The sequence below is a fragment of the Ziziphus jujuba genome, chromosome 1, assembly GCF_031755915.1.
Source record: "Ziziphus jujuba cultivar Dongzao chromosome 1, ASM3175591v1".
Taxonomy (NCBI): Eukaryota; Viridiplantae; Streptophyta; class Magnoliopsida; order Rosales; family Rhamnaceae; genus Ziziphus; species Ziziphus jujuba.
The window spans coordinates 2,286,613-2,309,075 of NC_083379.1; the positions used below are offsets into that span (position 1 = coordinate 2,286,613).

Sequence of the window (22,463 nt, forward strand, 5' to 3'; positions counted from 1 at the left end):
ATAAGCCTCATCACAGGAGAGGCATGAGGAACAAAACAATATGTGAAAACAAAATTTGTCAATTAATGCAGTAGATTTCTGTTTTACTTTTTCCTCCATTTGGTTACATAATAAAAGGTTCTAATTGGGTGTTTGGGAGATGAGAAGGTGGGATTAAAGACAAAAGGCTATTGCAGTTTGCAGAGAAAAGAGAGAGAGAGAGAGAAATAGAGGCTGAAAAAAGAGCGCCAATAATGCTATGTAGGATAGCAGACAGAGGGTTGCTTTTTGGGTACTTGGGGAATAAAATGCTGTCTCTCTACGAGGATTGGCGTGGAGAGAGAGAGAGAGAGAGAGCCTTTTCTTTCTCCCTTGAGAATAAGCCAATATTGTACATATTTCTTTTTGTATAAATAAATGGAATGGGCAAACATAAGAAAGGAAAAATTGGCAAAAATAAAAATAAAAATAAAATTGAGTAACAGTGTCTCTTTTTTATCTCTCTCTCGTCACAATAGTCTAGCTTCTTTCCACTTTTCTCCTTTACTACTTTTTTTGAATTTCTGCTGGCTTTGTCTGTCCATTCAAAGGTCATGAAAAAATATAAATAAACAAATAAAAGGAGGGAAGCTCACTCTCTGTGAATTGATAAAATTTTTGAACAAGTGGGTCCCTCTCTGTAAAACCTATTTCATGAAAAAAAAAAAAAAATCTCATTTTGCATCAAAATAAACACAGCATAAAGGATTCTTATTACTGTTACTATAGTAAAAATTTTACATTTTTTGGGTAAAATTATATAGATTTATTTATCCATCACATGCAAATTCCCATTTCCAGAAGGGGAAAAAAAAATTATAATAAAGATGGATAAAATTGCACAAAAGAGAAAAGTAGAGTAAGATTGATATCTTCTCTTTTGCAGCTTTTGATCATTCTCAGTTAATAATTTTATTTGATTGGTCTATCATGCTATTAAATTTTTTTTTACCATATATTATTTTAATTTGATGTTTTACAAGTCCCAACAAGGTGAAATATTAATGATTATTTAAAAGTTACCATCATCTTATTATATACTAATTATCATAAAACAGAACAAAAAAAAAAAATATATCTCTAAATCACATAATTAACTGTAAAACTAGGAAAGAGAAAAGCAATGCAAGTGGATATGAGAAAAGCAAACCCATTTAAAAAAATAAAAATAAAAAATAATTTTTTTTAAAAGAAATCCAAAAACAGGAAGTATAAAGAAGGTGGCCTAGTCTACCCTGAAGTTTACTAAAGCTCAACTAAGCTCTCAAAGCTCTTGCTTCAAAAATCTCTGCATCTACTTCCACTACAGGTTTCCTTTCTAATATATTCACTTCAGAAAAAACTCCTTAATTTCTGCATTTTTTTTCCCTCTTTATTAAAAGAGAGGAAAAACTATCTACAATCTCTCATCTCAGGTTAGAGAAACACACAAGGAATTGTGGTGGGGGTGGTGTGAAGGGGGTGGGGGAAAATATAAGAGTTAAGAAAAAGAAAAAAAAGTGTTTGTTTCTCGAGAAAACCAAAAACAGAGTGTTTTGACACTCAGGGGGGTGGAGAGGGGGGTGGGGTTTTAGCCAAGTGATGCGCTCAGGAGCTTGTGCGGTCCAGCAGACCCTCACAGCGGAGGCTGCTTCAGTACTGAAGCATTCTCTAAGCTTAGCTCGGAGGAGAGGCCATGCTCAGATCACTCCTCTCCATGTGGCTGCGACTTTGCTGAGTTCAAGAACCAGTCTTTTAAGAAGGGCTTGTCTCAAATCTCAGCCACACCACCAAACAACAACAACCTCTCATCATCATCATCACCATCCTCTTCAATGCCGAGCTCTTGAGCTCTGCTTCAATGTCGCTCTCAACAGGCTCCCAACTACCCCTGGTCCTCTGCTTCACGGCCAACCTTCTCTGTCAAACGCTCTGATTGCTGCCTTGAAACGAGCTCAGGCTCATCAGAGAAGAGGCTGCATAGAACAGCAACAGCAACAGCCTCTTTTGACTATCAAAGTTGAGCTGGAGCAGCTTATCATTTCAATCTTAGATGATCCTAGTGTTAGCAGGGTTATGAGGGAGGCTGGGTTTTCTAGTACTGCCGTGAAGAACAATATTGAGGATTCCTCTGCTTCCTCTGTTTTTCAGTGTTATAGTAGCTCTGGTGTTGGTGGTGTTTTCTCTTCACCATGTTCACCTTCTGCAACTGATCATCAAAACCAGAGGGAAAATATCGTTAATCCTGGTAATTTCTGGCATACCCATTTCTTGTCCTACTCTTATGACCAAAACCCACTTCTTTTCTCACCTCCTCAGAAGAAAGTTTTCCCCATCATCACTACCACCAACTCCGAATCATCTGCAGCTTCTTCTGTCAAGGAAGATATAAAGTTGGTTTTTGAGGTGTTCTTGAGGAAGAATAATAACAATAATAAGAGAAGGAACACTGTGATAGTCGGTGATTCTTTGTCTATAACTGAAGGTTTGGTTTCTGAGCTGATGGGGAGGTTAGAGAAAGGAGATGTTCCTGAAGAACTCAAACAGACCCATTTCATCAAATTCCAATTTGCACCTGTCTCTCTGAGGTTCATGAAAAGGGAAGAAGTTGAAAACAGCATTTTGGAGCTGAAAAAGAAAGTGGATTATTCTATTGTATCAGGAGGTGGGGCTATTATATATGCAGGAGATCTGAAATGGACAGTGGTTGATGAGAAAGAAGGAGATCATCAAGTCTGTGGAGGAGGAGGCAATTATAGTGCAAGTGATCATTTAGTTACAGAAATAGCAAGGTTGGTCTGTGATAATAATCAAAATGGAAGCTCATCATCAAAGCCAAAGGTTTGGTTAATGGCTACTGCAAATTATAACACGTATATGAGATGCCAAATGAGACGACCTCCACTTGAGATTCAATGGGGTCTTCAAGCTGTTTCCGTTCCATCAGGTGGACTTGGTTTGAGCCTCCATGCTTCCAGGTTATTATTCAATATCTCTTCCTTTCCATTATATTCAATATTTTAATATCATATATAAAATATTTTATGAATATGTTTATGTGTGTAGCATGTCTAGCAAGTAAATACATAAATCTCCATTGATGGTTATTTAAAAAAAAATAAAAAATAAAAATAAATAAATTAAAAAAAACCCTTTGATATTCTTATTTTGTAAGTTTGTGGTTTTCAGACTACATGGTCTGAAAGAAGACAGAACCTCTGAGAACCCAAAAAAAAAAAAAGAAAAAGAAAATAGGGTTGGTGGGATAGGATACGGACCACTGTCCTTTTGTTTTGTCAGTATTCAGAATATAGCTACTGAAAATTTTTTTTACATGCTTTCACTGGCAGAAAATTTTGATAGGGAAATTTTGATTTTAAAGTTTTTCCTTTTACATGTCTATTAAAATTTATATAAATGAGTTTTTGTCCATAATAATTAAACAATAAACCATGATAATCTTTTTGAAATATATATATATACATATATGGGGTTCATATATGACACAAAAATCTTTGGGCTACACAAAAAATAAAATAATAATAATAATAATAAACATAAAAAGGATGGTTCTTCTTTTTTTTTTTCTTTTTTATCACCATCAAAGGACGGTCTCTCCCTCAGTATGCATGTTATATGCGTGTGGTATGTAGGCAGTTATTATGTCGTACCCAAAAGTCAGTATATATGTTAATACTAAGAAACAAAAATAAATTAGAAAGATAACAAAAAGACAAAACGACACAAAAAATCTTTTAACTTTTGAAATTGAACTTCTTCTTAATTAAGTTCATAGAAATTTTGCAGTATTATTATAATATATATATATATATATGTTTCTATGGTAAAAAGTTTGTGCTGCTTTTGACTTTATGTTTTTGCTAATTGAAATGCATGCGTTGTTGCATTTATACATGACAGCCTCCATGACTCAAGGATAATGTTGTCCCAAAGCCCACCTCAATCGCTAGAAACAAAGCCATTTGCTAACAAAGAAGAACAAGATCATCAGCTCTTGACTTGCTGCGCAGAATGCACTTCACATTATGAGAAAGAAGCTCAATTGTTCAAGTCAGGCCAGCAAAAATTGCCTGCCTGGCTCCAACCACAAGGAACCGAAGCCCGTCAAAAGGTATGAAAATCATTGTCGATATTTATTTTATTTTATTTTTAAATTAATGATCCTAATAAAAAACAGCATTATTGTCATCTAGACTATCTTTTAATTATAAAAAAAATTAATTATTGCTATTATTATTTTTATATTTGGCAGTATTATTGGTTGATTAACGTGGGTTTTTCTTTTTTTTTCTTTTTTGATTAAATTTCAGGATGAGTTGGTTGAGTTGAGAAGAAAATGGAGCAGATTGTGTCATAGTCTACATGAAAGCAAACATAGTCAGAATCATTTGAGCTCAACTTTGTGCAACAATCAGGGCTTGATTGGAAAGAGCTGCTCTTACACTGGTTCATCATACCCATGGTGGCCCACAAATAATAGCGTCTTTCCAGATTCAAACTCAATCTCCTTTGCTGATTCACCTCCAAAGCCTGCTGCATTACAAAGTTCCAATCCCATACCCCGTTTCAGGAGACAACAATCATGTACAATCGAGTTCAACTTTGGCAATGGAATCCAAAAGCATCATCACCATGATCATCAAGTGGTGGAGCCTAGCTTAGATTCTCTCAAAAGCAGAGATGATCATGATCATGATCATGATCATGATCACGATCATCAAGGCAAAGAAGTTAAGATCACCCTTGCACTTGGAAATTCTGTCTTCTCTGACGATTCAAAGAAATGGGTACTGGAAAGGAAAAGTGAAAGTACAACACAGAGAGCTGAAATGTGTAAGCTTTTGAAAGAGAATGTGCCATGGCAATCGGAGACAATCCCTTCGATAGTGGAAGCCATTATTGATTCCAACTCAGAAAAGCAAGAAACTTGGTTATTGGTTCAAGGGAATGATTGTATTGGAAAAAGAAGGCTAGCTCGTGCAATATCAGAGTCATTTCTCGGTTCTGCTGATTTACTCCTCCATTTGAATACGAACAACAACAAAAAGCGCATTGGTACTACTTCAATTAACCAGCAACAATCTGAAATGATGCTCTCCAGAGCTTTGAAAACACATAGGAAACTTGTTGTGCTTGTGGAAGACATCGATTTGGCTGATACCCAGTTCATGAAATTCCTTGCTGATGGATTTGAAACAGGGAAATTTGGAGAAATTGAGAGAAAACAATCTGATATTGGTCAGGCAATTTTCATTCTCACCAAGGGTGAGACAATGAGCCATAAAGTTCATAACTTGGTACACAAGAATTCTGTGATCCAGATGACATTCAAGGTCGATGAAGAAACGAATAGTACCGGTTTCGGTTCGACGAATTTCGATCATCACAAGCGAAAGGCAGAGTGGGAACTGTGCAAGAATGTCATGGCAAAGAATCCAAGAAACAATGACAAGGAAAATGCAGGTACCAAGAAAGATTTCTCGAGGCAATCGAGCTTCAACAGTGCTACACTTGATCTGAACATGAAAGCCGACGAAGAAGAAGAAGACGAAGACGAAGAAAGCGAAGACAAACCGGGGGAATTGAGCCCGATTTCGAGCGATTTAACAAGAGAAACTAACAATGATGTTCAAAACCCAAATGGGTTCTTGGACTCCATCGACAACCTTTTTGTGTTCAAGAGAAGCCCTGCTCGAGAAAGAGAAATGGCAGAGCTTTTCTCGGCGATGATGGAAGGTTGTTGGTTTGGAGAGGAACGTGGGAGGGAGCAAAATGGAGTTAGATTTAGTGTGGAAGAGAGGGTGATAGAGAGGGTTTGTATTGGTTCTGGTTTTTTCACGAATAGTTTGTTTGAGAAATGGCTGAAAGACGTTTTTCAAACAAGCTTGAGAAATATTGGTAAATTTGGCGGGAAGGGAGGAAAAGGTACGGTTGTAAGGCTTTGTTTGGATGATAAGAAAGATGACGAGGGAATTTTGGAGGATGGTTTCATGGGTTCATGTCTTCCTAAAAATATCCAAGTTTCTTTCAAGGACTAGTTAGAGTGGTCATTTTTTTTTTTTTTCATGCTCGCTTCTCTCTCACAAAAAATCTATGGAAAAATTTAATGACCACCACATTGTCCTTTCTGTAACTTCTAGTTGTCTTAATAGGAATGTGTTTTTTTTTTTTTTTTTTCCCTTCATTTTTTATTTCCTTTGTTTTTCACTTCCAATGCAAATTATTTTTCTCTCCCACCAACCTATTCCTTTTTATTTTTTATTTTTTATTTTTTTTCCTATCAACTTTGGGAAGGCCCTTAAAATGTTACAGTCCCAAAACCAAATCAGTGGCATCTTCTGTACATATAGATGCATAATAGCTAAAACAAAAAATTAAACGTGGAGAGTGGAAACTAACTTAAAAAAATTATCAATTTGTGCATAACATCATAGAGCATTGTCTGGCTGCTGTAACATGAATCTTGCTGGTGGGCTTTACACATATAAGAGTATATATGTATGTATGCATGCATGTAAAAAGCTAATGTGCAAAAACTATTGCAATTTTGAATAATTAGCTATTTGAAGTGTTTGATATTGCTATGGAAAAGATAAAAATAAACATCAAACATTGTGGATGGGTCTATAATTAACATCATGGGAATAAACGTTCTCCAATTGATTAGGGAGGAAAGTTAATAATAATAAGAAGAAGAAGAAGAAGAAGAAAAGGTAAATTGAGAATATTATAAAAGCTGGAGGGTATTTGTGTCTAAGTAAAGAACTCCGATCTACCCAATGGTGAAAGTAACATTACTTTTGATGCTTTATTATAAATATGAGTAGGCACCCAAATACTTTTTTGAAAATACAAAAACATAAAAATAAAAAAATAAAAAATTGTCAATGAGCCTTTGAAATGGTGGCATATTAAAATTGCTCTTCAAAGGGACTTACTTCAATAAGTTTCTCTTTTGCTTTTTCTTTTTCTTAAAATTTCAATTTAAATATATACCTCACTTTCCCTGTTTGATGATAATAATTGAATTCATAGAGAACAGAATCCATATGACTCCAACCTATCCTTTTCATGTGGGTATGCTTGTAACACATATATATATACTACTCTACCACAAAAAAGCCTTTTCAGGCTTTTAAGGGAATTCAATAAACAAATTGCAAAGCTTTCATTTATAAAAATGCAATCCGTATCAAAGCTATCTAATCTCCAGTTACCCACCGTCCCCTGAAAGAGATTTTGTTTTCTTTAAGAATATGAAAATTCTGCTTAGGTCACTATTTTGGCCTGCCCAAATAACACCTTTAATGGGTATTAACAAACTTCATATTTTAAAATTACATTGTTTATAAGATAAGATAATCATGTTGTACAACCATTCATCATATAATCATTGCACTATATACTTTTTTCCATTGTTCATTCCACATGTAAAATCAACTAACTATAATTAATTTATTATTAATCATGTTAAAATTCATTTCTTAGAAAAGAAAATTATTCTTTTTTTCAAATATAATGATTAATGTTGGACATATTATAACATCCTACAATTAATAAAAGTCATCATCTATTAGCAACTGCACGATCTAGTTAATTGCAATTTCCTTTTTGAAATTAACATAAATAAAATAATGAATTTAATTAATAAGTGAAACCAAATAAAAACCAATAAAATATGACTAATATTAGAGGTACCAAATAATTTACTAAATTATTTACTAAATAATAATATTATTTATTTGTCAACCAATAAGATGATAACAAATCATATTTAAAACATAATGCAAAATATTTGATGACTATCACATGATTTATAAAAATAAAAAAAAAAATCATATTATTTATCACATCAAATAATAAAAAAGTTAATATCTGCAATATTATTGAATGAAATAAGGAATGCCCTCCATTTTGCATATCACACACACACACACACATATATATATATATATATTGTAAACTGCACTATTGAACCAAAAAAGAAAATTTTTTTACAAACTTAAATCAATTTATTAAATATGATAACAAAATTAGTATAGAGAACGAAAAACTTTATAGAAAATTATCAAAGTGGAGGTTTCTCAGGAACCTTTTGATAAATAATGTGATAACTCTTACTTTAAGGATGAAAAAGAATAATGTTACAATTGTCCTTGATATTCTCTTTTGACTGCAATCAATGACCCTTCATATATATTTTGGTCATTATAACCAAGAAAGAAATGCAATCATATATATTTTCATTGGGTTTCATCCTCATCCCCAAACAAAAGAAAGAAATAAAAAATAAAAAATATATAAATAATCAAATACATACACAAACACGCCTCTTCTCCACTAGAAGCCAATTGAACTTTATGGTTTAAAATTTCTTTTGTGTGCATACTATATCATTACTTTGACCTAAAAGGATTCATCATAACAAAACCGTATGATTACATCGAGCGGCGAAAGTGGGTCCTGTCTTCTCATGATACAACACTATCATAATTTCCAATCTTTGTGTGTATAAATAAGATATGATAATTAAATTCTTGCACTGCTTTAAAAAAAGCTTTCAAGTGTCTACTATTTGGAGGAAAAAGATTGTTCTATGATAAGAGAATGATGAATATATATATCTATAAACATATATTATTTATATATTTGCATTGGCCTTCGTACTTTCGAAAATAAAAGAAAAAATAAACTACCCACATGGCCCATTTAATTTGTGGACCACAATGAACATAAATAAAACAGATCTCTTTGGAATATTTGAGCAACAATTAAAAATTGAATAATCACAAAGCAAACCCACTTGGCCCACTAAACTAACTTAGAGAAACTGACTAAGCCCAACATAAAAAGAAACTACGAAAAAACAACAAAACATTCCATTAAAAAAAAAAAAAAAAAAAAACTCCATTCCTTTCCTTTTTTCTTTTAACTTTTTATTTTATTTTTTTTCTTTTTTGGAATTAGAATATCTCCGTGAATTCTATTCTGATTGCTAGTAAGTGCGTGTCATTTTCTTGGCAATCTATCTACCTTGCTCCAATTCAATAAAGAGTGGCAAAATGGTTTGTTAGAATCTTTGGAGAGGTACCTGTCATTAGGTTTTCATCATTATGACCCTAATTTTCTATTATGTGAGGTCTTTTTCTTGGTATCATAATTTTGGATCCCACGCGTTTGCTAATTATTGCTTTAAAAAAAAGGGCATCAATTATCACCACCAAGTTGTTTAAAAAAAGGAAAGTTAATAATCTTATTTTGCTAAAAAATAAAATGAAAAAGAAAAAGAAGTTCATAAAAGCTATAACATGCATTTATAATAGAGAAGTGCTGTTTGCACAGTAGAAAAATCTATATGCAGTTTCATAATTTTTAAATTTTAATAATATCTTTATTGAATGTTTTCATTTTGTTTTTGGACAAATTTTATCAAAATCTATTTCTCTACTTCATCTTCTTCTTCTATGCTTCATTGCCAGAATTTCAACAAATGGCATTGTTGGCGAGCCATGGTGGACCTTCTACGGCAGGGCTTCTCATTGCAAAAAGAACTACTCTTTATAATATTGTTGTAGATCTTGACGGGCCGGTTGAAACAGCTTATTGGATTGTTTATTGGTTAAAATTAAGTTATTTTATGTATGGTATATATTCAGATATTGATCAGTTTTAGGTATTACAATCTATTCCAAATCAATTTAATTAGATTCAACATCAATTCGAATATTTTCTAATTGATTTTCATTTTCTTAGTTAACTAGCCTTAGAATTTTGATCGATTAGGATCATTGTACTATAATCAATAATTAAGCTTTTTAGATTTTTTTACATTTGTTTTAAGGAAGATGCGATTCTATATTTTGGGCTACCAATTTTTTTCAAAGCAATTATTGATTGCCACATATATAATAAAGTGGCAATCTATAATGTATACCATATCAAAAAAAATACATGTACGCTATACCAGTTTTAGAAAAGATTTGCAAACCCAAATATTTGAGATTCCAAGCATTTAACTTGTATAATTTTAGGTCATGTACAGTCCAAATAAAGATAAATATAGGTGGAATTAGCTTTCTACTTCTTTTTTTAATGGATTACAGATGACATTATTTGACTTTCTTGATTACTTAGCTCCCTATGAATATTGGGTATTTTTAAAAAGTAAAAAATAATAACAGTGAAGGATTGTACGAAGAGTGCTCTCCCAAAGGGTATAAGTATCCACTTTTCCACAAGTATTTAAATTGTTTTTGGTAATTCAATTTACTAGAGTTATTTTCCACCGAATGAATCACTTTCCATTTATACAATCGGAACTTTCCCAAGCGGTTTGGAACGAGGCAGTTGGGAAGTAATATCATCATAAATAAAGAATTTTCTGTGCAAAACACAAAGACATGAATAAATGAAGGTGTTATGACGGATACGAAAAGTAAATTCACGAAAGCTTTGATTTATGGAATCGCCTCAAATATACATCGTTGTCACACATCTTACAAATTAGGGAAGGAAAAAAACCCTAGGGTTAGAGCTACTAAAGAATGAGAGCAGAAAGCCGATACACTTACAAATGAGGACACCGAAAGCTAGTGTACAAAGAATGAAACAAAATTGCAGGTGCTAATTTACATTTCTGGGTATACCTAAGGTTGGTTGAACATTTACAAAAGGGGGCGACGAGGCATAATATATTCTCACCCCCATATGTATAATAGACTGTTATGGGAAAACTCAAGCGGGTTAAGTACCTGATGAACTGGAAGATTTAGTATATGAAGACTCTGGAGGGCATACAGAAGAGTCTGAGGGATCGACCGTACTTTCAAGATCAAGTAAGGGTTTTAGTCTTCTCTCAACCACATTGTTTTGTATGTCGATCTCCTCAAGAATCATAGATAACGCAGACTTACATGACTCCTCATCCCTAAATGCTAGGGTCCACCTCCCATCAACCAATGCTTTTGTCCTTGCTCTTCCGCCAGATTTAGCTGGATCTGCAAACGGTAAAGTGGATGGGCGGATCCGCAAGTGTAACCATCTTGAATGCTTATCATCGATTCTTGGCTGAAGTCAAAGATGAGAAAAAATATAGAAATTTGAGATGATACTGCATCATGGAAAAGCTAAAGATAGAGAATTAAAACAAAAGCAAGAGTTGTCATGGATATTAGGTCATCCGGTTCTTGAGCAAGACAAATTCTGGAGAGGCGACATCTAAAGAATAATATACATATGAGCAACATTTTTTTGCTAAAGCAAACTGCATGATTCATCCTACTAAATGTATATACATACATTGGAACCAGCCAAAGGTGCAGCAATACGAACAATTCCATAATGCTGCTTTAGTGGTAATTCTTCCGCTAGGACAACCCACCCAGATGTTCCCAAAGAGATTGGTAGGAAGTAGAAGTGTCGTTCTTTACCCCTCTCAAATGCAATTCTGCAAGATAGTGCATCAACTGCATATGACAGCAACCAGAGTGATTTAAACACAACACTCAACACAAAGCTCTTACAATATAATATGTCTGAATAGCATGCCATAAATGAATCACCATCATTATGGCCACTGGTATTTGTACTTAAAACGTCATTCTATTTTATGGTACACATACAAGCCAGATAGAAAACTGACCAAGTCTTAGCTCAGTGCCAGGTTTTGGACCTGAAGCATCTAGACCAGCAGTTTTTGCACGGAAATTCTCTGAAATATCAGCTGGAGGATTGATAGGAGGTTGTTCAGGCAAAATTCTACCAAGAGAGAATATGAGTAGTTGATGTAGAAGTACAAAAACCTAAAATAAAAGAGGAACAATTAGCGCTACAAAAATCAAACTTGTCAAAGAAATGATCAGTGGTAATATAAATTATTACTTTTGTTATTAAGGTTCTTTATTTCCTTTCCCCCCTTTTTTTTTTCCCGCTTTCTTTTTCTTTTTAATTGTGATTCATGTACCAATAAGAAAAATAACCAAGCATAGAGTTAAAGAGCTATAGTGCCAATATCCAAAGCATTAAATAAGAGATTATAAAACATACCTTCACCAACTCACACATTCTTTCTCCAGCAGCAAATGATGATTCGCCTGGGAAAGTGCCTACAAGTATAACAGATATCAAATCAAAACTCTCCTAAACAAATCACTCCATACCCATTACGAAATCTCTTTCCATTTTACACAAAATAATAATTAAAATAATAAAAACCAAAAGTATTTAATTAGAAAGCCACAACAGATCTCAATTTTCACCTTCTGAAGAAGACATCTGAGACGACAACAGCATCCACTTAGGCTCTTTCCGTGGGGAAGAGGCTTCAATTGCTACAAGCAAGTTTGATTTCACAAACACATTACCAATTTTAACAAATTCACAAAACCAAACGTGAGACTAATACCTCTTTTACACTTTTTCCACTCATCACAGAGGACTGTTATAAGTAGGTCAGGCCAGATTCCTTTAATCTCCTGCCTAAGAGTACCAGCACAGTTATTGTATGAATCCTGCATAAAGGAGAAAAATAGCTTCAATTGATGTTACAACTACATTATGAAAAAAGAAAGCAACATTCATACTTAAATATCAGGAGAGAGGAGTAGAGGTATCACATTTAGTTTTTAGCAAATACATGAGCCACCATGTAATAAAACTAGAGGAGACTCAGGAGAGTATACTCATCAACATAATCAAATAACTACTTGTAAGAAATACAACTTACATTGAGCAACCTGAGATGATGACTGTTAAATTCTGCCTCACTATAAGGAAGTAACTGGCGCAAAAGCCAACCCCCATCCCACAATGTTTCTGCAGATATATTTGAACGGCAAAATAGACTAACCAGAGCATCAAGCACCTACAATTGCAAAAAAATTTGGACTACTTCACTTTACCTTGAACAAGATTCAAAAACGTTTTAAAATATAACAAGAAACTGAATCCCATAAAAAGAATGGAGTAATGGACATGATCACTATGCACATTATTAAAGAATTCTCTTACTAGATGAGTACTTCAAACAATAAGAGAATAACAAGGTAAAAAGTTTACTAAGCACCAATAAGTGCAGGATCTTTCCACCTATTTTTATGCCTTGATTGCAGCCGAAGTTTCATAATTGAAAGAATAGTTAGGATGGAAAGCCCATTTCTATACAAGATTCCATTTTTTAATTCTTTTGAAGAAAAATGGAACTTTTTATGCACAAAGTTAATTTTCCAAATTTTTTACGTACAAAATTGAGCTTGCCCTCCTCTTTTTTTTATTTATTTTTTCCTAAATTTTTTATGTATGCCTCTAGGATCTGCAATTTTTTTTTTTTTTTTTTCCTATCCCACCGCTTCAATTTTTTTCCTATCTATGGATCTTGCGTACCTCATCCTGGACTGATGTAATTTTCCATTTTTTCTAACTATATGTGATCTCTAGATAACTCATTAGCTTTCCAAAAAGGAGAGCTTGGTTTCAAATTAATATCGTTTTTATTTAATCATTCATAGTAAACTACAATTTTCATTGACAGGTCTAGGAAGTAGGAAGGCATGCCCCTCAACAGAAACCACAGGCATACACCTGATCAGCAACATCTGTCATACAGTGTCCTCCAGGAAAGGCAGTGGATTGAGGTTCGACTCCACTTTTAATTTGCTGGTTAACAACAATGTGCATCTTGACGTTCATATGCCATGAGCTCGAGCTAATGTTTATAGAAAACTACATACACAGAACTTGAAAGTACCTGAAATCTATGTTCTCGCGGGCTTGCTCCCACTTCAAGGAAAGAACACATCATTCCATACTTCTCCTGTTAGATAATGAAAGATGGGAAAAGATGAAAGGTTAACCAACATATCAAGATTTCATAATAAAATACACACTGGATACAAGCTAAAATTTGCTCAGTAAAACAAGCAAGTCATGGAAACAAACACTGGATACAAGCTAAAATTTGCTTAGTAAAACAAGAAACTCATGGAAACAAATAAAATACCAAGCTTTTTAATAATCAACTTAACCAAAATATCATTATTAAAATAATTATTTTACTATGTGGGGAAAAAAAAAAAAATGAAGGGAGAAGTCATTGTATCCTTTGAGAAGTAACACTAATTTTTGAGCAGTAAATATGAGGAAGAGAGAGAGAGAGAGAGAGAGAGAGAGAGAGAGAGGGGGGGGGGGGGGGGGGGGGAAATGCTACCTTAAGCTTTTGTTGATACCCGTCAAGCTCACTACCAATACCATCTCTAATTGAACTAGTTCCAGAAGAGAAAAGCTGCTCTTCACCTAAGCCTTCACCAACCAAAGCTTGCTGTAAAATACAAGAAGTAAAGCATTATATCCCATTAATCAAGACATACAACTATCATATCAAAGAAGGAAACAGGCAATCTCCTAGGCTATTAAGGAATTTCATCATTTTCTTTTTTCCCACAAGAGAGATTATTTTCCCGTTTATTTATGATGAATATTTTATCATGCATAAAGCTTCCTAATAAATAAAGTACTTCAGTCATTTTACAAATGAATATCATATTGAAAATAAAATTCAATTTAATAAACTGGGGGTTTGAACCCCAAAACTACTTGCACCAAGGTAGAAGCCCAATGATACCACCAAGCCTAATTTTCAAACAAACCTTGTCTGACCTACAGAATTCTTCATCTAGTCCAATATACTTTATATTCTAACCAAGCTGCCCAATAATAAGGGTGCCAACTAATACTTTAACAAGTATTGAAACACATCTTCAAGGTACTTAAGAGAAATGTTTGCAATATACCAGTAGAAGTTTCTTATGTTGCTTGCGTTGCGGAAGTATTCCAAGGGCATCCAGCATTGTTTCATCCAATTCTGCACAAATGTATATATGATAAGAAACAGAAACATAAATGGAGCTGCTGACTAAGAAGCAGTGGTAATGAAAGCTTGAAGTTTAGTAGTATAACCTTTTGTTTGCAACAATGTAGCCAGGACACTCAAAGACCCTGAAACTTGTACTTCACTCCCACTTGTCACATAAGAAAGCAAAACCTCCCTAATTGTACCATAAACACCATTATTAATAGCATACAGCAACATGAAGACAGATAACATCCATAACATTTACCAACTGAAACACAGACAAAACAGAGAGCATACCAACTAGCAAATGTAATCCTGTTCACGATAGAACAATCATAAGAGTCGCAGTAAAGAATATAGAATACATAAACAAAACAAAACAAAACAAAATATAATAATGAAAACTTTTATTATGAAAATACTAATAAAACATATACAATAACAACAAAAATACCACTAGCAATCACTGCCTTAATCAACCTAAACAAACACTTGCTATTAATGTGAATTAAAATCATGAAACCATAAGCTTTAAGAAAATGAAGAACAGAGAATAGGAATGCTGATTTAAGAAAACATATCTTGCTTACTCATTCTAGAACTGCATCTTACCATCCTCAAAGAGCATGCTTTAAAATTTTCTTCAAACACATTATTTCTTTACAGAACCTAAACCGATATCTACAGATTATATGACCCTAAGCCTACTGAGGCTTGGACATGTCAACATGAAACTAATGGAAACGAAGTAACCATGGAAGATCCCAGAAAAATGACCATAAATTAATAGCTTTCTAGCTTAAAAAACAAAAACACAAAAACAAAACAAAACAAAAAACAAACAAAAAAAGGAGTTAAGCTTAAACAGCAATTGAACATTACACAAAACAAAAAGTGGGAAGAAACATTATTGTCATTCTTTTGCAAAAAACATAACCAATGTTAATAAAAGGTCATGACCCCACAAAAAAGAAAAAAAAGAAAAGTTGACAAAAGGTTGCCATTCTGCATTTCTTCTTTCTTTTTCCTTTATACTAACCACCATCGACATGTTATTATTAAAGACTAGCTCTTCTAGCACAAATTATACTAAAAGAGTCCAACTTAGATCACATAAGATCAGATGAAGAAAATTTGACGTTAGCTGTAAACTGTGTTACCTTAAAGCCAAATGTGAATCATGAAAACCATTTTCCATGACATCTACCAGAAGAACTTGCGAAGAGCTAGATGAGTTTGGATCATTAAACGTTAAGCTTCCAGCATTCCCTTTGTCAAGATTATTGTGATCAGCATTCCCTTCGGCAAGATTATTGTGCTGTTGGCTTTCATGCATAAAACCATTACCAGACATATAGCCATTGGGCTTAGCTCCACCCTTCAGTATAAAAGCCTCTAAGGGACAAAAGAGAGCCGCAGCAATGGTATTTGCCAAATCTTTGATTTTAACTATGCGTAAAATGCAACAAAGTAAATACAAAGAAGTGACAGCAGCAATTTGCAGATCCTGGATTTTCAAGATACCAAATATCAATGAAAAAGATATCCTAACACATTTTTAAAAGCCTCATGCTCTGCATACTAGAAAAAAGAGAAAAAATAAGGTAAATAGCTGAACATTCATACATTGACAACTTTTGTTGCAAGAGAAGGAAGAAGCAATGGGAATATCAAAAGCTGCAAAACATTGTCTGTTATTAACCTCCCAACATCCGGGATGCCAGCAGAAACTACATCACTAAAATAGTAGAGATTGTCCTCAATTTCATCCACAGCAGCAAGAATTGACGATGTTGTCTGTGCACCAGGATCTCTGTCCCAAAAACCAAATAAAATATTTTAGGAAAAATAAAACATTTTGCTCACAGCCAAAATCAGAAAATTTTAACTCTTACTTCATAGAGTCAGAGACCAATCTGCTCAATTCAATACACTGCTCTCGGAAAAAAGTAACCAGGTTTGAAAAATAATCTGCATGAGGGGTGCTGGTGACATATCTGTTTACACAATCATCTCCAACTGGAAAATAAAAAGGAAAGTACAATTTAATATGCAAGTACAATTTAAAATGAATCACACAATGAAAATTGCACTTAGGAAGATAGACAATGAGAGAAGAAAGAGTGAAGACAAAGAAGATGATAAGAATGGGTACAACTTGGAACTCACCATGGTATACATTAAGTGTCAAAGCACGTACTGCAGTTCGAACCATTTTCTCCTCATGAAAAGCAAATCTTATTGCCTCATCATATAATGGAAATGAAACTACATCATCCTACATGCAGCAATGGCGGATAAAGAAAACATAGATTAACACATTAAAATCATACGACCAAAAAATTCAAAAAAAAAAAACACTTTTGCAAGAATAGCAATACTTGGGAATGGTGCCAATGGTGTGTGAACTGAACTAAATCTTGTAGAGAATTATCTAAGTTTTCAAGGGTGTTATTATAAGTCTAGGAATTTCTTTTAATCATAAGAGTCTTGAGTCTTAAATTAGTCCTTTTGGGGTTTAATACTAAATGCTGGTGTCCTACTAATAGTGTGAAAAGCTAAAGTTTGAACTTCTATAGATATGTCCCTTTGAATACAAAGAATTCAAACTTTGAAGGTGGAATATTTAGTTTTCAGCATCTTGCAGCAACTTTTCCTAGTATTTATCTCTCTTTTTTTCTACATGCGTACTTATTATGTTTCTTTTCTTCTTCCCAAAAATTCTCCGCATATTGTTAGTAATTCTTCACGCTGCTGCTTCACTTTATTAACCATAATTAACCTTTATTTTCTTTTTTCATAAAACCTTAATTTCACAACTAAACTGTTTCTTCTTGGAAATGTTACTCAATCAGCCAAAACCCTTAAATACATGCATATGAGAGTCAATAATTTCTGGCAGCATGGTTCTCTCCTCACCTATCAACTGTTACAACTGCTCCCAATTAATTGACATAACATGAGGCATAAACATCTACATCCAAAAGCAGTAATTACTCGATCGCCCTCTTAACGCCCTAGTGACTAGGAAAACCAAGCAAGTTTAGATTTGGCTACGAAGGTGGCATTTTACATCTTCCTTGAATTTACAAGCAACTTTTAGTATGAAGCACATCGAAGTGAATTTACATACAAAGAATTGTAAGCATAATCATACAATACACAAAGAAAAGTAGCAAAAATTTAAGATAACTTACATTTTCAGTCTTTACAAGCAGCGAAATTGTATTCTTATCTAGCTTTCCACTTACTGCTCTGCACAAACCACAGATGTGCAATCATAAAAGCTTAGTCAGAAAAATATGTTCAGTAATTATAATGATAGCAGATAAAGGATACACATTGAGAAAAACATAATTACCAGAAAGGACAACTAAAATAACTACAGACAAACCTTAAGAAGGATATGTAGTAAGATAATAGCTCTTCATTTCGGAAGTCAAACGAATAAGTTATCAAGTAGTTCATATGTTCATTGCTAAACATATAATCTGCAAAATTCATGATAGGAAGGATCATCAAATCCATCAAACAAAGTTATACCCAATAGAAGAAATTATATCAACTGAAATTTCAGATTCTTTCTCTCAAAACCAACTTACATATAGCATGCTCATTTTTTAGGTTCTGGATCATAATGCTTATTGTCTGCAATAACTGAAGCGAAACAGCGACAGTCCTGCTAATCTTCAGTATACGTACAAACTCCCCCATAACTTGCTTCTCCATGAAATACCTGCCAATACAAGGACTACATAAAATGCTGACGGCAAACCCTGTACATCAAGACAGTAAACAATGAGAAATCTCACTCGAAAAAGCCTGAATTATGTTGGTCGCCATATGTTATCAACTCCGCAATTGATCGCAGTGCTTCAATAACAAAATCCTTCATGGAAAAAACCACAATTTGAGAGTATTAGATACACCCAGAAAAAAAAAAGGATAAGTATATGAAGATAAAGTAGGAATTGTAAAATAAGATTAACTACCTTGTTAACCTCGTTAACAATTTGGATCTTAACCAGCTGATCAGTTAAATACCTGCATTCAGCAACACCATAAAAAGTCCAGTAAGCAGAAGTCAAGTGAAGCAATACAACCAATTGTTGCATACCACACATATCAATCAAGTTCAAAACACCACCAGTCCAGTAATGACTTGAAGCTCCTGAAACTAAAAGCACCATCCTGGGAAGGTGAAGTAGCTAACAAAAATATAAAACCACCAGCAGAACTTTAAGTTTGAAATTTTTCTTGGGAAAATATAATACAATAATTTATAAAATTATACATCTCCATAGTTAGCCTTGGCTAACACTCAACAAAGCCTAAGCTTAAATACATATGAACCAGATTGATGTATCAGAGGCATGCTTTGGAGTAAATTTGTGGTTTTGCTCTTTTCATATTATCTTTAAAAAATAATAATTAAAAGAAAAATGCAATCGTCCCTATAAACCAGTGGTCTAAGGAATTACTAGGTCAAGACTGAAATAACCTTCTTAAATTAACCACCAATCAAACAGTTAATCTGCGTTTAAACAATAACCTACACATATCGAATCTGATAAATGATAAAAGAATTCAGGCTGGTAAATATTTAAACAAAAATTACCACAATTACTTACCAGATGAATAATTCTTGAGATGTTCTAACCCCTCAGAAAAAGATTTTTTTTCTCTCTTCTGTTTTTTATTTCTTTGCTTTCATACAAGCACAGCTTATTGCAAAACTAAAAATATTAATTGTTGTGACATAAGTCAAACTTGTTGGCCTTTCTTTTTCGCCTTAAAATGTAGTCTTTATCAAAGACTAATAAAATTAAATTGGAGCTTAAATGAGTTTGAAATGGGAACTTATCAGAATTCCGTAGGAACCAATGTCCAAAACCATCCATAACCAATGTCCAATGTCCATAAAAATATCTTTGGCTAAGCTATTTGCCAATCGCTAAGACAGCAAGTCACTAAAATTCACTGCTTAAACTAAGTCACTAACTAAAAGCTCTAATCTTATTCCTTTCCCATATATTTTCAAGAACAAAATTCAAAACTAGCGTCGGTGCATATCAACTATCCAGAAATTAGCTTATCATTCAACGACCAAAAGTTACAAAATAACAACAACAACAAATGAACAAAATAACTGACTCTGATCATTTCTTTTTATTCTAATTTTTTTTTTTTCCCCTAATGAAAATTAGACTTCAACAACTCGAAAACACAAAATTCCAATACTCTAGCACACTTAGGTTGATGATAGCCATAGTTACCCTGGTTAAACAAATTAGCTAGTTTTAAAAAAAATAATAATAATAATAAAATATCGAAAATAAAAAGTTAAAAATTCGAATTAAATTGAGCAATGATAATGTCACAGGTATAGTTAACGAACCTGAGCTCGTCCAAAGAGAAACGGTCCCTGGATCTCCAAAACGAGAACCACATGGTTTTCTTCCTCTTTTTTTTTTTTTTTTTTTTTTTTTTTTTTTTTGGGGGAAAAAAAGAAAAAAATCAAAGCAGCAGCTCAGTAAAATTCATCCTCGGTCTTCCATCCAAATTGGAATAATTAATTTTTCAATTCCAATTGGAAAAAAAGATCAATAGCGGTTGCAGCCACGAAACGCAGCGTTTCCTTCGCATCAGAGATTTTCGGAACGGCTTTCCGAGAAACTTTCTGAATGCGGTCCGAATCTGATCACCCGGTACAAGCCTGGGAATGGATTTTAGTTCTGAGAGAGAAGCTCGTCTTGATCGGGCAAGCTCTTTCCTTTTTTTTTTTTTTTTTTTTTAATCTCCAGAAAAATAAAATTAAAAATAAATTAAAAAATAAAGAAAAATAATAATAATGATAATGTGACAGTTTGGAAGAATGGGCTTTTGCCAAAGATGCAGGGGGGGTCTTTTTCATGAACACTTGTAGATGCTGATGCCTAAATGCTGTTGCTGTGATTCTGAGTCGGTTGGTAGTCCAATCGGGGCTTTTTGGCCCATTTAAGTTGGGCCACATGATTAAACCCCGATTCGTAAGTAGAAAGTTTGGGCCACGTTATTCTGTTTGTAGTGGGTCATATTTCGGCTTTACTAATAAAATATATATGAACAAATAAATGTAAGCCCAAACTCTTTCTGTCTCAAAGAGACAAAACAAGAAATTAATAAAATTATACCCGTTAATTATTTAATAGAAAATAATAAAATGCTAATTATTTAATATACAAATATTAGATGAGTATACCCGTTATCTGATGAGTATACCCGTTATCTTATCCATCAAAATTGAATTAATGAAAAACTAATCACTATTTTAAATAAGATTGTTTGGGTAGATGAGCATTCAATATTAATTTTGCTCTCTTATTTGTAATTTTTGTAACGATCAGAAAAGAGGCGAGTCGGCTAATTCCTGATCCATAGCCAAGCTGGCTTTTTTGCTTGCTTAGTCTTTTATTTTTTATTTATTTATTTATTTTTTTTTTTTTTTTGGTTATGAACTCGCCCATCCTTGGCGCAAGTAGTGGCTCTCGACCACCAAACCATAATCTTTTTCATAAATAAAAAAAATAAAAAAATAAAAATAGAAATTTGTTTGTAGTTCAGAGCTAATACACCTTCTTCTTCTTCTTTTTTTTTTTTTTTAATGAAGTAAACTTTAGTACCTTAATGTTTTCAGTCCATAATTAATATTCTTTTATGGTACTTTGGTAATTTGAGTGCATTGTCTATTTGAATTATTTTCTATGCTTTAATCATATAGTTCCCACTTTAACGGCCACTATATATACAGATATTAATGTTTCTACAAATTTCATTTTTCACGAACCTTTTCAATTTATTCTACAACCGCCCACTAGCTAAGATTGAAGTAATTATCAAAATACCCTAATAGAGACTATCTAAAGAAGTAAAGATGACTTTTATTTTTTATTTTTTTAAAAAAAAAAGGAAGTGAAGATATCATAATTAAGGTTTAAAAACACAAGTTCTAATAAGATGACAATTCGTTTGTTGCTTAAATATTGTTTCGGGGAATCTTCATGTTATATAAGGATAATTATCACATAAAAGTTCCCAAATAAGGGGAGAAAAATAGTACTTTCAGAGTGCATAGTCTCTATTCACAAGAATGCTTGTACCAAAAAAAAAAAATGCATGTAAATTTCATATGTGAATTCCATATAATGTGAATGGGGAGCATATTTTAAATTAGCAAAACTTTATCGTGCTTAAGAATTTTTTTCCTTTGGTGGACCTCGTTTGAACTTTTTTATTACTTTATTTTGGATGTGATTTTAACTTTTTGTTTGTTGGGCATTTTTCATGTGTGGATATGGATGCATCAGCCCAATTTACTTTACGTGATGAGTTGGAGCTCAGAGCCTAAAAAGTACGGACTCCGATGGATGATTCTCGAAACATCATCATCGAAAGTCAAAATAATTTGATTCCAAAAGATCCCATTATAAAAGAAAAATAACTCCTTTAATTTCAGGGAAAAAAGAAAAAAAAAAAAAAAAAGGAAGAAAAGAAAAATGACACCGAAAGATATAATTCTGATGTTGGTATAAATTAATTAACATTGAAATCCATAAGA

The 22,463-nt window shown here is 33.2% G+C and overlaps 2 protein-coding genes across 3 annotated transcripts; one reads left to right on the forward strand and one right to left on the reverse strand.

The window, feature by feature from the left end:
- The first annotated feature begins 1,260 nt into the window (after positions 1 to 1,260).
- LOC107433526 (protein SMAX1-LIKE 4) lies at positions 1,261 to 6,188 on the forward strand. The gene is made up of 3 exons (XM_016044848.4): positions 1,261 to 2,975; positions 3,919 to 4,129; positions 4,329 to 6,188. Exons 1-3 carry the CDS (start codon positions 1,600 to 1,602, stop codon positions 6,054 to 6,056), a joined length of 3,315 nt encoding a protein of 1,104 aa, XP_015900334.3. The 5' UTR covers positions 1,261 to 1,599; the 3' UTR covers positions 6,057 to 6,188.
- A 4,257-nt stretch (positions 6,189 to 10,445) lies between these two features.
- LOC107433436 (protein TRANSPARENT TESTA 9) lies at positions 10,446 to 20,688 on the reverse strand. Of its 2 annotated transcripts, none has more exons than XM_016044752.4 (21): positions 20,265 to 20,681; positions 18,859 to 18,910; positions 18,679 to 18,755; positions 18,469 to 18,602; positions 18,261 to 18,357; positions 18,064 to 18,121; positions 17,036 to 17,144; positions 16,762 to 16,885; positions 16,493 to 16,679; positions 16,027 to 16,373; positions 14,971 to 15,059; positions 14,805 to 14,875; positions 14,222 to 14,332; positions 13,763 to 13,828; positions 12,743 to 12,880; positions 12,422 to 12,527; positions 12,276 to 12,347; positions 12,064 to 12,122; positions 11,660 to 11,819; positions 11,317 to 11,483; positions 10,446 to 11,085 (listed from the first exon to the last, which is right to left on the reverse strand). In XM_016044752.4, the coding sequence occupies exons 1-21, from the start codon at positions 20,315 to 20,317 to the stop codon at positions 10,762 to 10,764; spliced, it is 2,601 nt and encodes an 866-aa protein (XP_015900238.3). In that variant the 5' UTR covers positions 20,318 to 20,681; the 3' UTR covers positions 10,446 to 10,761. The 2 variants fall into 2 exon arrangements, 1 of the variants encoding a protein (XP_015900238.3); XR_007242880.2 differs by having other exon boundaries at positions 10,944 to 11,085; positions 11,317 to 11,464; positions 20,265 to 20,688.
- Between the last annotated feature and the right edge of the window lie 1,775 nt (positions 20,689 to 22,463).

Bases quoted from the DNA above. Each gene is read 5' to 3' on its own strand.
- LOC107433436 (XM_016044752.4), bottom strand. From the start codon at position 20,317: ATGTGGTTCTCGTTTTGGAGATCCAGGGACCGTTTCTCTTTGGACGAG. The intron at 14,876-14,970 runs GTTATACTACTA...ACATTTGTGCAG, and splicing joins TACATTGTTGCAAACAAAAG to AATTGGATGAAACAATGCTG. The intron at 12,123-12,275 runs GTGAAAATTGAG...TTATACTTGTAG, and splicing joins TCAGATGTCTTCTTCAGAAG to GCACTTTCCCAGGCGAATCA.
- LOC107433526 (XM_016044848.4), top strand. From the start codon at position 1,600: ATGCGCTCAGGAGCTTGTGCGGTCCAGCAGACCCTCACAGCGGAGGCT. The intron at 2,976-3,918 runs GTTATTATTCAA...TATACATGACAG, and splicing joins TTGAGCCTCCATGCTTCCAG to CCTCCATGACTCAAGGATAA. The intron at 4,130-4,328 runs GTATGAAAATCA...ATTAAATTTCAG, and splicing joins GAACCGAAGCCCGTCAAAAG to GATGAGTTGGTTGAGTTGAG.